Below are 16,510 nucleotides of genomic sequence, written 5' to 3' on the forward strand. Positions count from 1 at the left end.
TAATGCTGAAATGACTCCTCTTATAAAGTGGAGGTTCACCCTAAAAACAAGTATATACCATTCAATCCAGCATACTGCCGACATGTACAGTATGCTTTATTTTGTTTTGTTTTTTTCGGTTTACATACCGTAGTATAGGTATTTTCCCCCCGGCTTCCGGGTAGTGAATCCCGTGGGAGTGGGCGTTCCTATTCAGAGACTAAGTCAGGGGTTGACAAATTTGCTTGGAATCTAGGAGCCAGGTAAAAAAGTTAGGAGCCAGAAAACGCGCCCCGTCCCGACGAGCTTGCGCGCAGAAGCGAACACATACGTGAGCAGCCTCCGCATATGTAAACGGTGTTCAAACCACACGTGAGGTATCGCTGCGATTGGTAGAGCGAGAGCAATAATTCTAGCCCTAGACCTCCTCTAACTCAAAACATGCAACCTGTAGATTTTTTTAATCGTCGCCTATGAAGATTTTAAAGGGTAAGGGCGGAATTTTGAAGCGTGACATGTTGGGTATGAATTTACTCGGCGTAACATTATCTTTTATAATTCTAAAAAAAAAAATGGGGATAACTTTACTGTTGTCTTAATTTTTTAATGAAAAAAAGTGTCATTTTTTTCACAAAAAAAGTGCGCTTGTAAGACCGCTGCGCAAATACGGCGTGACAGAAAGTATTGCAAATATCGCCATTTTATTCTCTAGGGTGTTAGGATAAAAAATATGTATAATGTTTGGGGGTTCTAATTAGAGGGAAGAAGATGGCAGTGAAAATAGTAAAAAACAACATTAGAATTGCTGTTTAACTTGTAATGCTTAACTTGTAATACCAACGGCCACCACCAGATGGCGCCAGCTCACATCTGGTGGTAATAACTTGTAATACCAACGGCTCACCACCAGATGGCCCCAGCTCAAAAAAAAAAAATTTTTTTTTTTTTTTTTTTTTTTGCCCCCTTCCAATTCAAGTCGCCAGGACCCTATTTCTAGTCGCCATGGCGACCTGGCGCCCGGGATTTGTCGAGCCCTGGACTAAGTGATTGACATATGACAAAAGCTTCACCCCGGCGCATAATGCGCGTCACCAGCTTCCGAAAGAAATTCGGAAATATGATCTGAGCCTGCTTGTAAGCTATCTCTTACGCATTCCTATTTGGAGAATCTCTTGATCCAGGGAGTCACTGGGGAGATTCTCCTACCCCACATGAAAAAGTCCTAAGTCTACATCCATGGCTTCCACCTCTACTCGCCAAAAGGGATCCTTTCACTCTCCCAGGTGTCAACAAAGATTTAATGTATTCGTATTTTTTTTGCAAGTTTTTGGGTCACCATGCCTACCTAGAAGCCCTCTTTACAATAATGGGGTGCCACATTTGGAGTTGGTTGGAGTGCAAAATGGTATGGCAGTCTGTCATTTGAGCCAGTCTGAAATGGCAGACTGGACCCAGGAGGTCCACGGCATCTGGGATTTGTATTCTGACAAATATTCTTTCCAGAAAAGATGGTCTATTTAAGGGTTCACAGAAGGACCCTCGGATTCAAACGGCTTCCCCCATGTTTCTGCTGAGCCTAATGTGGTTTTTGTGTGGTTTTTTTTTTAATAATTTTTTTTGCTATCACATTGTCGCACAAGTCATTCCTTGGAAGGTGGTGATAATGGAGGCCAACTTTTACTGATTGGCATGGTTTGCCAATTAATTTTTTTTTGAATATTTTTTAAATGCATCGCTTGGCCTGCATATATATTTGGAATTTTGAACTCTGAAGTCCACATGTTCAAAATGCGTGCTTATTTATATTTTAGATTATATTAATACTGTATATTCTAACACTTATTTATTTTATTTTTTTTAACCTAGGTTTGTGACTGTTTTTCTTTTAATGTTAACAGATTAGTTCACTGGAAATTCAACAAGCTATAATGGATGGTTTATTGCCACCTGAACTAGCTTTCCAAGCTGCTAACTACTTTCACCCAGTCTATGGCAAAATGCAAATGGACAAAAACAGGGATGGTTTTCGTAACAGGTTGGTGTAATTTGTTTAATCATTATTAATGGGTATGATAAATCTTGTCCTGAACAATGGTGGCTTTTTTTTTTTGCAGACCGCAGCAAAGGCTAAATAAATCTCCAGTAGGCCATCTCCGAGGGTCATCTGTGTCTCCAGGACCTAGTGCCCCTGTTACAAGTATGGTAAGAACCGAGCAATGGGTGAATAGTCTAAGCATGCAAAATATAAAAATGCTGTCCAACCAAACTGATGCATTTTTATTTATGGTGACATCTGGGCCCAATAACTTGCTGGCTTTTTTTTTTTTAAAACCTCAAATGAGGTCTTTCTCAGCTAGGTCTCTGCGTAATTCTTGGCTCTGTGCTTGCCACACTGAAGTTGCAAAGCATCTGCAGAGCTTCCATAGAAGTCTGATGGTACTCGCTTAAACACCACCTGAAGTTTAAGTTTGGCTTTTATGTGTTGGCTTTGCAAGTATTGCAGGTATGCGATATCTCAAAATGAACTGGGAAGCGCAACAAGCGAACTGCAAAGACATCGTCGGCAGTTACTTCCAATTCATATGTATATATTTTGGAAGTGTCTGGTGCAGACATCACATCTGGTGGGCAGAGTGGAGCAGCAGGAAAGTGAGCAGGGTTCGATCTGGAGCAAAGCAACTAGAAGATGGCACATGTGGTGTGCAACATGACAACATTTTATAGCAGAAGTTGAGGGAGGACTGGGTGGTGGCTGTTTTTGCATCTTCAGGATGATACAAGATGTGAACTGACCAAGCTAGCATGGACCGGGGCCAAGAGTTATGGTGAACCTCCTGGTTTAAGAAACTTATCTGTGGAGATACTGGCATTGCCGTTCAACATCCTGGAACTTTAAGTGATTCATCTGACTGCTATGCTGATCTATTTACCTTCGGGGTCTCCTGTTGATGATGTTATGGTGTACTTCAACAATCAGGAAAGGGACAAAAAGCTGAGCTGCGCTTCCTGGGCAAAACTTTATGTTCGACCCTCTCTCCGTGCACATTACCAGTATAGAAAAATGGCAGGCACTCATTCATTAGCTTAATCTGGGAGAATATGCCCTTCCCCCAGAGGCGTTTACAGAGATTTGTCTGCGGTGGGGAGGCCAGATGTGGATCACTTGGCATCCTGATTAAAGGAACACTAAAGGTTAGTTTTTTATTAGATCGGTTGATTGCTGTAAGAGCATTTAAATATCGCTTGCCTCGTTTTTCCTTTTGACCTCCAAAATACAGTAATCCAGGTTTGAAAATGCCATTTCCTGTGTCTCCTTTTTCTTGCTTTCCACCAGCATCTGAGCCGTTTTGCATGGTGGAAAGCAGAATGTGCTCACCCCCTCCCTATGACTACAGCCCTGCGTGAAGATGCTCTTATCCCGCACAGGCATGGAGGCTAAGCCTAATGGGAACTGTAGTTCCCATTAGGCCGTGATGTAGCAAGAATGAATATGCACCGCAAACCAGGAAGTCGTGAATAACGATTCAGGAGTGCTGGAGGTGAAAAAAACAGCTCGATTTCAACAGGTATCAAACTAGTTATAATGCAAAACATTACTTTTTACTTTATCAGCTACTGTCAGACTTTAATTTTAAGAGGAAAATATTTTTGTCTTTACAACCCCTTTAAACAAACGGGACAGAATTGTGTCTTATGACTGATTCCCTGTTGAATCCTTTGGATCAATTTTTTTCTGATCTATGCCTTTTTCTTCACTGCAGCTTCTTTTATAATTGTTGCGTAAGGTAAGAGGAAGGCGCTTGGTGATTCTGATCTTGGTTTGTGCAAAAGAACATGGTATGTGGACAAAGTAAATCTTCTGGCATATGAACCAATTTGTTTATCCAGATTGGTCAGATCAACCATCAACAGGGTTTGACCTACCTTCGTGCTTTAATGGGCCCTGGCTTTTACAGCATGACTAATTGAAGCCCAAGTCCTAAGGTAGTGTTTCTGGCTCTGATTCCTACCTTCCTCAAGGATACATGTCTTTGACAGGTATCCTGTCCCCACTTCTGGAAGCTGCGACCGTTGATGCCACTGTTTGGCTCCCTCCTCCTGCCATCAGGCTAGTAGTAGAGCCTCTTGCATGTGCAGTAGAGTTCCCAGTGTGAAACCATAAGGCTACACTGCCAGGTTCCCTTATCCGCAATGGCAGCAGCACCTGACAGCTGAACATCAATTGCGGTCCCGACATCACTGGACTCTGGGGCAGGCAAGTGTCTTAAAAGTCAGTAGCTGCTTTCTGATCCTATTTCTAGTAGGGCTGCGCATCTTCACCGGTCTCATGATTTGATGCGATTACGATTATCAAGTCCACGATTCGATTCTGCGATGCATCACAATTGCAGCGCATTGCTCTCCGCCAAAATACTAAAGGAGATGATCAGAGACTGCAGACGTGGTACAGGAGATGATCAGAGACTGCGGACATATAGACAATAATAACTGTAAATTCATGCATTATGCAGCATACCCAGCAAGGAATTGAATGCCTTTGAGTAAAATATTCTGCTTGGCACTGTACTCTTGTCCTGGAAGGGGCCCAGAGGCAGAGCAGTGGTGATGGGAGAATCATAGCTGCCTGGAAGATGTGGAGACAAATGAACACTGGACTAAAAGCACAGCCAAGCCAAGTTATCGGCTCTGCACATCCTCCTCCTTCCCCCTACAGTCCAATCTCCTCCATGTCATGTCCTCCTCCCCCTCATCCAGTCCCATCTCCTCCATGTCATGTCCTCCTCCAGCACTATCTCCTCCACACTGTCCTTCCCATCCCAAGTATGCCCCCCTCTCCTTCTCCCCAGTAGGTCGGTCCTTGGGTGATATATTTCCCTGTGCTCACCTCGCTCTCTCTGGACACACAGCTCAGCTCCACTCTGATCACACTTCCATAAAGCAATATTCAAACTGCCCGCCTCCGCATGCAGCCGAACTCTCTCCCCGCTGGAGCCTTTTGGCTGTGATCTCTCCCACCCGCCAATGAAAACTTGCTGATGCCTCAAAAGGGGGTGGGTGAATACGAATGGCTTGATTGCAGATATGTCACACCCTTTACTCTGCCCATAAGTGTGGTTCCTCAGACAGACGACTGAATTTTTTCACCCGCGGCGCCGCCCCTTCACCCACTGCCGCCCTGAGGCCTAGCCTGAAATCCGGCCCTGCACACAAAGCAACATCTGAACGGGGGGGCGGGGCTAAACATCGATTATGACAGTCGCATGCATCGGACACCCGAATCGCGATGCAGCGATTCAATTTGACACCCCTCATTTCTAGGTGGCTTCATGAGCTTTTCTCAGGCCTGTGACATCAAGGGCAAGGTTCCTCCTTTCCCAGTCAAAGCCCATGCCAGCAGGAGTGTCTATACTTTCTGGGCGCTTCAGCATCGGGCTTCTGTTTGTAAGACTGTTGCCTGCTTGTCTGTTTACTAATTTCTATGAAGTAGATGTTCCTTCCGGTTTTGAGAAAAAGGTCTTGCGTGTGGCTTTGTAGTGTTTTTGGGCTTGTTGCTGTTACCCCCCCCCCCCCCCTTCGTGTTGGTGCCTTGTAATGTCCCAAGTAGTCATGAATATGAAGTTCTGCGATAGATAAAATGCAAAATGCTATTAAACATATCTATAAAAACTTTCCTGTCATACATCACAGGACACAGGGCTCCCTCATGTTCACTATAGCTTCCTACAAAACTGTCTTAACTGATTTGGGAGGGGTTATTTCTGGGTGGGAAATTCCTGGCCACTGTTAATCCACCCAGCGGTGCTAACATAATTCTGAATAGTCATGAATAATGAAGTACCTTGTGTCATGTGATGTTTTTTTCAAGGAAAAGGACTATGTAACACCTCCACCAACACAGGGAGAGGTCTTTTGTAGTCAGATGGCTAGGAACAACGATAACTAAACTGTCTGAAGCAGAGATATTCTAAATATAGTTGTGTATGTACACCATTTATTTTTGCACCTGTAATGGCGTAGACGTTTCTAAATTTTGCATTTCTTTTATAGTTGTCTCCATCCTTTACACCTACCTCAGTGATCCGCAAAATGTATGAAAGCAAAGAGAAAAGCAAAGATGACCTTTTGGTAAAACAGAATGTCCAGGGGAAAGAAGAGGGGCGAAGAGGACAAGAAGGTAACTCAAGGAAAAAACTCGGCCACAAAGGCTATAAATCTACTTTGCAAAAGTCGGTGAAGTTGCCTTGTAGCAGTGCACTGACATTGCTATGCATAAAGCAAAACTGTGGGAAAGACCCAGTAGGTCCACCCACTACAGGCTGCCTGGTGGAAACTGTAGGGTGTACACATAGACTAGTCATGCAGCAGTAACTGGTCTTGGAGGCAAAGTACAGGAACTGTTTTACATTGAGGTGCTGATCTGGAGAAAATGCACAAGGATGCAAAGATTCAAGTAAAAATATATAGGCCTCATTTTAATTAGACAATCTGTTCAGCCCAAATTTTCTCAAGTATTTTCTGTTTGTTTTTTCAAATTTTACAGATGGAGAATTGACTAGTCCAGTATCTGACCATGTCCGTGGCACTTCCCCAGTGCTGGGACAAAGATTTCCAACATCTCAACGTTCTGGATGCACCCCACCATTACCCCATCAGAATCGCTACACCAAAGACCAGGACTATCGACCCAAATCCACAGGGAGGCAGACTCCTACTTTGGTATCGCCAGTGCCTGGAGCTTCCTTCCTGCGACCTCTCCAAGTACCTGTCGTGCCAGTTCGACCATCCCATCAGTTGCATCCAGGGTTGGTGCAAAAAATGCTGGCACAGGGAGTTCCACCGCAACAGCTCTCCCTCTTACAGGCAGGTTCGTTGTGTGGCTTTTTATTTATTTTTCTCTCCCCCGGAGGCCACCTCCTTGATGCTGCTTTCATTTGCTTTACTACTGTGCTGTTTGCATCCAATGGCGAATTGTATAAAAATAGGCAAAGGGAGGCCAAACCTTATGAGTGCTGCCAAAGTAAAATGAGAAATGGCTAAATCGTATAAGACCACTTTATGTAAAAAAAAAAAAAACTGGCCACTTGTGTCGCGGGAGACCTGGATGTAGCCCACATACTAAACCATTACTTCTGTTCAGTCTTCTCAGAAATAAATTGGAGGAATTTTGAGCCCTAAAAGTGCTGCTCCAGTGTGAGAGCCGGAGGGCTTTCGCACTGGAGCGTTGCACTAGCAGTGCAAAAGCCTGCCCATTGAAATCGATGGGACAGCGCGGCTCATTGCGGGCAGTTTTAACCCTTTCTCGGCCGCTAAATGTGCCCCGCTAGCGGCCGAAATGCACCGCAAATCCACCCATAGCGTCGGCTGTAAAAATAGCGGCGTTTTACCGCTGATGCTATGGGCAGCTCGGTGTGGAAGGGGTCAAAAGGATAATTGCTCACGGGACACAACAGCATGGCTTTACTGTCAGACTAATTCTGTTTTTATTAGAGGTAGACCGATGTATCTTTATGAAATCGGCATTGGCCGATTATTGTGAAAAAATCGGCCAATTTCGCGGCTATAACAATAGACGGTCCGCATGGCCGCCTGCCCTGCAGTGCTCCAGCAGCGTGTGTCCCTGAATCCTCCACCCGCACGGCAACTATAGAACGGAAGGAGAGATTTCACTGGCATCGCATTGTACCGCCCCCTTCCTCGGCGTGCTGTATTAGATAAACAATCATTGGCCCATTACAAGCATCTGCCGCCTGACTTGCAGTACTGACCAGTGCTCTCACAGCATGTTTTCCTGATTCCTCCACCCTCACGGCCACTAGAGAAGGGATGGAGAGATTTCACTGGCATTGCATCGTACCGCCCCTGCCCCCTCCCTCGGTGTGCTGTATTAGAGAGAAACAATCATTGGTCCATTAGCATCTGCCGCCTGACTTGGTAACTCCCCCCAGCAGGAGATCGTGGCCAGCACTAGCTCTGTCCTCCTTTCCTGCTGAGGTGGAGCCTGCTGGCTGCTTGTATTACACTCTTGTTCAATGATTGTAACTTGAGAGAAATTGTGTGCTACTGTACTGTGCCCCCTGCAGACTTTATTTAATGTGTTTTTTTTAAAGTGAAACCTGGCTGAGGCTGGCATTGAGAAAATGGATGTTGATGACTCTGGGTGTATATCAGAGTTTTACATTGTGGAGATCCTCTTCACAATGTAACTCTCATCCATTTTCACAATGCATTGCAAATCAATCATCTTCATTACCACAACGCAGCACCACCCATGCCTCTTCACAAAGCAGCACCACCCATGCCTAGCACCACCCATCCCTCTCCACAACGCGGCACCACCCACGCCTAGTAAAAATTGAAAAAATCGGCATTATACATCGGCCTGATTTCTAAATATCGGCCATAGAAAAATGGGCTTTAAAAATGATGAGAAACTGCCTAAAACTTTTCTTATGCACTCTAGTTAGTTTTTATCTGGGGACTGCACTCACCTTGAGTATATGTACCCCCAAGCATTTTTCTCAACAAAACCCTATGAAAGATGTTTGGCAAAGAAAAAGTTGGTGCTTTTTGTGGGTCCTGCTATAAGTCCTTGATGGCCTTTTTATAGATGCTGTAGACAAGATTTGACTAACTGTAAGGCTTCACTTATTGGCCCTGCCATGCAGCCTGTGATTGCTACCATGGAATTTTGTGAAAACTTTGTGGTCTGGACCAGATCTAACAAATTCCACTGAGTGTCTGGGACTCCTTGCTGCTCTGCAGGATTGGAGTCACAAAGACTGTCCACGCAATAGGTGTCCAGGGTAAGCCTTTTGTCTATTCAGGTGTTATTGGATCCTGTAGTTAAAGTGCTGGTTTGTGGAGATGGTGGTTCAAAGTGCTGTCCTTTAAAATTAAATAAATAAAATTACCAAGAGGTTCCTTTTATTTATTTTTTCTCTTCCGTTCATGGACGGACACGGCAGCCTTTGAACTTGGGGTTATATCCGCTTCCTTCAGGAGAGTTTTGGCAGAAACAAAAGCACTTTAAGTGTTAACACTTTCCTCAGTGCAACTCCTCCCAGGGGGCATGGTTCCCTGGGTATAACCCACACCCTGCTCTAGCAGCTTCCAGTTTTTTTCTGCCTAACGACAGGAGAGGTCAGGCACTTTGGAGTCCTGTACTCTGGGGATTTTTTTTTCCGCTTAGTTTTGTTCCTGCATTTTTGGGTCCTGAGATTCTTCTATCAACTGCCGACTGGGTGACAGGCTGGGTCCTAGACTCTTGTAGTCCCCCCGTGTTCGGCCTACGAGCGTGTGCCGGCCCTCAGCTCAGCTCTGGGTCGTCCACGACAGGCTCCTTTGCTCCAGGGGCGGCCGGGGAACATCTTGTTCTAGGGCACACATATGACCGGTCTTTATGGCTTTGTCACAGTGTGTCTGGCCGACAGCCATGCCGTTTATGCGGACGTTGGTTCTGTCTGGGATACCTCCAGCCGGTGGTCGCAGGATGGGTAAGTAGTGGCCCCTTGCTCAGGTAAGGTGGTATGGCTGGAATTTTCCCCTGGGAGGTCGACTGAGGGTTTGCCCTGCTTTCCTCTCTTCCTTATTCCTCTCCCTCCTTTCCCATTTGGGTAGCGGCTGTGAGGGGGGGGGGGGGGGTGTATTTCCAGGGGTCTCTTTTTACACCGGGCCTGTGTGTTCACTGCTGGGCCTTTTGTGTGCTGCGCTTAATATGGCTGCGCTTTGGTGCTTTTTAAATGCACAACGGCCGCCATTTTGCCATAGTCGCGCTTTCTATGGCTCGGTGGCCATTTTCTCAGCACGCCTCGGGCTTCTCTCAGCTCGCGCTGCACCGGGTGAGGTGGTGAGTTTCCCTGGGGGCCCCCATACCCTGTGTAACGGCCGGGAGGTGACCGCGGGTGTCTTCTGCTTTGCAGGTTGGGTGACACAGCGGTGGGGCATTATGGAGCCTGGGCCAGGTACTTCTTCCCCAGCTAACCCTGCCCTTTCCCCTGCCGCGTCTTCTGTCATTGGCATTTTTTCTCGCCAGGTTTGAAGCGACTGGTGGCCGGATGGGGGGTATATTAGCGCCCCCTCCCTGGCCTGCTTCTGGGGATATCTCTGACATGGTATCTGTATTGTCAGATGATGCGGGCTTAACCCACAAGGACAGTGAGAGCGACTCTGCTTCAGGGTTGGTTGCTGTTAAGTACTGAGTATCTCGCTCGCAGAAAAAATGGCTCCAACAATTCTTGTGGAGTGTGAGGAGTGAAAAGGTTTGCAAGGTGCTAAGACCCCCGCTGCGGGGCGGTAGCACACCTGGTACCGCAAGCCCAACAAGTCTGCGGACAAACCTGCTTCCACCTGAAGGTCTGCTCCACCCGTGTCTCGGGTGGGGGGCCGACTTCGCGGCTCGGTGGAGGTCTCTTCTTTGCGTAGTAGTTTACTTGGGGTACAAGATAGTTTCTCTCTTGTCCAACGAACAGATTTTTTTCTTTTCCTTCCAACCTCCAGCTTCCTCCAACGCCGGGGGGCTGTCCAGGATCTTCTGGTCAGGGGAGTGATTGTACCAGTTCCCTCGCAGAAACGGTTTCAGGGGTTTTACTCCAATCTGTTTGTGGTCCCCAAGAAGGAAGGGGTCTGTCCAATCCTGGACCTCAAGGCCCTCAATTGTTTTGTCAAGGTACAAAAATTCAGGATGGAGTCTGTTCGCTCGGTGATAGCGGCACTCCATCAGGGGGACTTCATGGTGTCCTTGGATATCATGGACGCGTACCTGCATGTTCCGATATGCTCAAAGCACCAGAGATCTGCGCTTTGTGGTCGGGGGACCGCTTTCAATTTGTGGCCCTCCCATTCGGCCTGGCTTCAGCACCACAGGTTTTCACCAAGGTGCTGGCCCTGCTGAGGCAGCGAGGGATCGCTATCATGGGGTATCTGGACGACCTTCTCCTGAGAGCTTCCTCAGGCTCAGAATTAGAAGGGGACGTGTATCACGTGTCAGGCTCCAAGAGTTCGGCTGGTTTCTGAATATCCAGAAGTCGGTGTTGGTTCCGTCTCTGCGTCTGGAATACCTAGGGCTAGTCCTGGATTCCGCGGAGGCGAGAGTTTTTCTCCCAACGGAGAAACTCCAGACACTGCATTCTGCGGTGCAGCAGCTGTTGACCCAGACGTGGTCGTCGCTTCGATTCTGCATGAGGGTTCTGGGTCTGATGGTGGCCTCTTTCGAGGCAGTTCCTTATGCCCAATTCCACACCAGGGAACTACAGAAGGAGATTCTGTCATGTTGGGACAAGCTCCCGTCTTTTCTGGATTACCAGATTCAGTTGAGTCAACTGGTCAAGTCTTCCCTGGTGTGGTGGCTGACGACTCCGGTGCTTCGGACCGTGAAGTCATTTCTACCTTGCCACTGGGCTGTGGTCGCGACAGATGCCAGCCTCTCCGGTTGAGGGGGCGTTTGGGGCACCCAGTCAGCTTAGGGGCGCTGGACTCAGGAGGAGTCCCGACTGCCAATCAATATACTGGAGCTCCGAGCAATCCAGCTGTGCCTTGCCAGGTAGTCCCTGGATCTGCAGGGCAGACCGGTCAGGATCCAGTCCGACAACGCCACGGCCGTGGTGTAAGTCAACCATCAGGGGGGCACACTGAGTTCGGCTGCAGCGATGGAGGTCGCGCACATCCTTCGGTGGGCCAAAAGGTCCGTATCGGCCGTGTGCATTCCGGGGGTGCTGAATTGGCAAGTTGACTTCCTAAGTCGCTAGACCGAGAGAGTGGTCACTCCACCTGGAGGTGTTTCAGAGTCTGTGCCCAAAGTGGGGCACTCCAGACGTGGTCCTTCTAGCGTCCGTCTCGATCGGAGGGTGCCACGGTTCGTGGCCAGGTCGAAGGAGCTGTGGGCGGTCACGTTGGTGACACCTTGCGGTCACTATCGCCTCATTTACGCCTTCCCTCCTGAAGCTTCTTCCTCACCTGCTGCGCAGAGTGGAAGCCGAAGGGATTCCAACAATCCTGATCGCCCCAGATTGGCCGCGCCGCTCCTGGTACGCGGACCTGGTCAGTCTCGTGGCAGACGCCCCCTGGCGTCTACCTCTGAGAATAGAGCTTCTGTCGCAGGGTCCTATCTTCCACCCTGCTTTAACGGCGTGTCTGTTGAGAGCCAGGTACTGTAGGACCGAGGCCTGTCGGGCTCAGTGGTCTCTACCATGCTGCGTGCACAGAAGTCTACTTCAAGTAGGATTTACCATCGTATGTAGAAGGCCTACATCTGTGTGAGGAGATGAAATGGCACCCTCGTGCATACGTGGTGTCCAGGATTCTGCTGTTTTTACAGCGGGGAGTGGATCAGGCTCTTGCCTTGAGTAGGTTAAGAGTCAGATTTCGGCTCTGGCTGTTTGCTTTCAGCGACCCTTGGCGTCGCACTCTTTGGTGCGTACGTTTGTACGGGCGGTCTGGCATGTGGCCCCTCCGGTGCGCCATCCCCTCCCCAATGGGACTTGATTTTAGTCCTTTCGGTGCTTCAGGATACTCCCTTTGAGGACATCCGAGAGATCCCTTTGACTGTCACAAAAGGTGTTTTTTTTGTTTTTCTGGTAGCAATTACCTCGATCAGACGGGTGTCTGAACTGGCGGCCTTGTCCTGCAAGGCTCCCCATATGGTCATCCATAAGGGTAAGGTGGTGCCGCAGCCGTCTTTTTTTTTTTTTTTTTTTTTTTTTTCTCCCGACGGTCTTGGCTTTCCACATTTGAGGACCTTGTTCTTCCATCCTTATGTCCTCAGCCAAAAAAACAGAAGGAGGCCACTTTACTTTCTCTGGATGTGGTTCGGGCCTTACGTGTGTACTTATCTGCTACGGCTCCGTTCCGAAAGTCGGACTCGCTGTTCGTGTCGGTGGCTGGTCCCAGGAAAGGTCTGGCAGTCTCGTCGGCCACCATTTCTAGGTGGACCCGACAGGTTGTGATTCAGGCCTATGCCCTGAAGGGGCGGGCGCCCCTCTTTCGGGTTACGGCGCATTCGACCAGGGCGATCAGTGCCTCTTGTGCTTTCCGGCATCAAGCCTCTGTGTTACAGGTGTGTGTGTGAGGCAGCGACCTGGTCGTCGGTCCACACTTTTTCAACGTTTTACAAGGTCGATGTGAGTGCATCTTCTTATGCCTCCTTCGGCCGCAAGGTGTTACAGGTGACAGTTTAAAGTTGGAGTTCCTCTGAGTAACTCCGGTTTTGGTTGGGGTGTAGCTTGGTTTGCTGTGTTTTTCCCACCCCTCAAAAAAAATTTTGACACTGCTTGGGGACGTCCCTAAGGTCAAAGGATGCTGTCGGTCCATGAACAGAAGAGAAAATAGGATTTTTGTACTCACTGTAAAAACCATTTCTCTGAGTTCATGGACGGACACAGCAGCCTTTGACCTTAGGGTTATATCCGCTTCCTTCAGCAGAGTTTAGGCAGAAACAAAAGCACTTTAAGTGTTAACACTTTCCTCAGTGCAGCTCCTCCCAGGGGGCGTGGTTCCCCGGGTATGACCCACACCCTGCTCTAGCAGCTTCCAGTTCGTAACAAGCAGTACAAACAAAAGGAGGGGTGGGTTCTGTGTCCGTCCATGAACTCAGAAATGGATTTTACGGTGAGCACAAAAATCCTATATTTTTACCTTTTGGACACCACTGACCAATTAATTACATTGACATTATTGCATCCCTCCAGCAGGGAAATCTTCTAATGTCAGTGGAGTGGATACATCAATGATGCCTACTTAAACCTTCCCCCTTTTTTTTTTTTCCCCTGCAGTTGGCAACTATTTTTTTTTCCGTTTGCGGGTTGATCGTCCAACCTATCCACTGCTGCTATGGTTCTCCAGGAAAATCTGGTTCCTTCACCCCCAGGCTGCATTCGCACACGTTTTCAGCTCGTAATACGCCCAACAAGTATAATCCTGTTGATTTCAATTACACCTGTTCACATCTGAGCGCTTTTTGTCACCTGAAGCAAAATACCTTGAGCTCAAAAAAAGAACATGAGCTTCTTTGGGGCAGATTACAGGTCATTAATGAAAAAATCTGAAATTCGCTGCTCAAAACGTGTGACTTTGAAACACACAGGTGTGAATGCAGCCTCAAGGTATCCTCGGTCCTCAGAAGTCTGCTACACACGTTTTTTTATTTTCATGCATTAAGGTAAAACTTTTTTGAAGAACCACTTCAAAGCGTAGTTCCACCCAAAAGTGGAACTTCTGTTTTAAGCACTCCTCACCCACTTACATGACACATTTGGCATGTGATGTTTTTGGGGGAGGAGTAGGGGCTTGGGTAGGAGTGGGATTTCCTGTCCTACTTCCACCTAGGCGACTCCTCCTTTAGCCTTAGGCGGCCCCTCTCTAGGCGATCTCCTGGGACACGTGACATGTCCCAGGAGATCGGCTTTCAACTCCTAAAGTGCAGCGCGGCTCGCGCAGTGCTGCCCAGCCGTGAACCTGAAAGCTGTCACTGCAGGGTGCCCACAGTGTGAATGGAGGTGCCGGTGGAGAGGGGGGGAGGAGCGATGCTCCGGGCGGCCGCATCGCTGGACTGTGGAGCAGGTGTCTAAAGTCAGCAGCTACACTTTTTGTAGCTGGTGACTTGATAAACATAAGGCTGGAACTCCGCTTTAACAAAGTATGGTGTACAAAATGCCCCCGTAGCAAGTGTGGTTTTTGTCAGTCTTGGAATTCAGCTTTTAAGCATTCTTCTGAACTGTGCTGATGCTTGCGTGCTTTGTTTTTTTTTGTTTTTTTGTTTTTTTATCTTTTTCTATTAACTTTTTTTGTTTTCCCATTTCCTAAGGACTGCTACCTCCTGGTATTGACTTGTCTGCTCTTCACGCGCTTTCCCCATCTGTCCTTGGTCAACCCTTTTACCCACTGGCACCTACCGGGCATCCACTTCTCAATCAGCGCCCTGCAAACCCTCTACAACTTGCAATGATGCAGCGACCAGGTATTAACATTTTATAATGAAAACGTAATATTCAGATGTGGAGAACACTTAAAGTGGTAGTAAATTTGTTACAAAACAAACTGGTCCCCCTGCAGATAATTGTCATAATGTGCTATGCACCACATATGAGCACATTATGACCATTATCTGTAACGCGTTTCCTTCCAGCAGCATGTTGACAGTGCTTCACTATTTTTTGTGTTTTTAACCATTTTCAGAGACTCATACATTGTGTTGTCACGTGTCCTGCAGAAAGCTGTCCAGCACTTGAGAACAGCAGATTTTTTTTTTTTTTTTTTTTTTAATCGTTACCTAGTCACTAGCAAACTGCTAAACATGCTGACAGACTTATTTTTTCAGGTAGTCTAAGCTAGTGATGCTACATAATGCAATGTGTTGCAGTACTATTAAGACCTGTAAGGAGTATTCCTAACTCAAAAGAACATTGTTTTTCAGGATCTGGCACACACAACTTCTCTGGCATGCACGCTGCGTCTCAAGGCTTTTCAAACCGGCCCAATGTGCATATGATGGATCAACGCTCTCAGAGGAGTTCTTCCCCGGTTGGACTTGCTAAGTGGTTCGGATCTGACGTTCTTCAGCAACCCTTGCCCTCTATGCCTGCTAAAGTGATCAGTGTGGATGAGCTTGAGTACAGACAGTGAAGTGGAGCAGAACTATCTGGTGATGGTGAACAGTCTGATCCCTTCCAGGCAGAGAATGGCTGGTGTCGTGTACCCAGAAACCCATCTACTCAACTGTTTTTGTTTAGATTTGGGCTGTGAAGTAGAGTATGCTTCCCCTTATCTGCTTAATACCGATGCAGAGTCTGGTGAAGGAGGAATCGTCTCGCTTGCCCAGGAAGCCTTTTGGGAAGGGGCACTTTATTTTTTTTATTTTTTTGACCTAGCAGTGTGCTGAGGGGTAACAGAGAATGGCCTTCATGCAATGAACATTTGTGTACAGATTTGTATAAAGTATTTTTTTTTTTTTTTTTTTTTTTGTGTATATACTCACATTTAGATTAGTTTTGGTTTAGGTAGCTGTACAGATGCAAAAGCTGAATCTGTTTTGCCACTTAGTCTGGGCTCTCCCTTTAATTTGTACATTTCGCTTTTCTTTCAATTAAATCTGCATATGCCAACATAATGAGTTTTGATGGTTATTATATGTTGGTGTTTGGTTTGTGGTAGATTGGTTAAAACATTCTGCCTAATAAGTAGGCCCTACAGGGCAAACAAATATTAGTGCCATCTGGCTGCTATGGCAACAAGCAAGGTCTTCATGTACAATGCTTTTATTATACACATGGTTGCAGCTGTCCAGGTGGCGGTCTCTAACAAAATAGGATAGAAAATGGTGCCGCTTTTGGATGGTCTAGCATTTGCCAGTATTACTACCATGCACTGGCTGGGAGGCAGGAACCTGGTGTAGGTTGGTGTACTGTGGGATATTAAAGGCCACGTTTACATTTTGAAACGTGTTTTGGCTTCAGCCCAGTATAATTTTTCCCAGCATGCCTTCATTTTTTGCTATTCTGCTGAGAAAAGGCAAATTCTTCCTTCCTTCCTTCCTTCCTTC

At 47.1% G+C, this 16,510-nt stretch overlaps 1 protein-coding gene across 4 annotated transcripts in view; it reads left to right on the forward strand.

The window, feature by feature from the left end:
* The window catches only part of EIF4ENIF1 (eukaryotic translation initiation factor 4E nuclear import factor 1), a 68,944-nt gene extending 52,866 nt beyond the window's left edge, over nt 1-16,078 (forward strand). For all 4 annotated transcript variants that reach the window (XM_040349784.1, XM_040349800.1, XM_040349808.1 and 1 more), the window contains 6 exons: nt 1,878-2,014; nt 2,094-2,181; nt 6,028-6,154; nt 6,521-6,844; nt 14,777-14,929; nt 15,386-16,078. In XM_040349784.1, the coding sequence (XP_040205718.1) occupies nt 1,878-2,014; nt 2,094-2,181; nt 6,028-6,154; nt 6,521-6,844; nt 14,777-14,929; nt 15,386-15,594 (1,038 nt within the window). In that variant the 3' untranslated portion in view covers nt 15,595-16,078. The remainder of the gene's footprint in view (nt 1-1,877; nt 2,015-2,093; nt 2,182-6,027; nt 6,155-6,520; nt 6,845-14,776; nt 14,930-15,385) is intronic.
* The last annotated feature ends 432 nt before the right edge of the window (nt 16,079-16,510 follow it).

Source organism: Rana temporaria, chromosome 1, assembly GCF_905171775.1.
Source record: "Rana temporaria chromosome 1, aRanTem1.1, whole genome shotgun sequence".
NCBI classification, from domain to species: domain Eukaryota; kingdom Metazoa; phylum Chordata; class Amphibia; order Anura; family Ranidae; genus Rana; species Rana temporaria.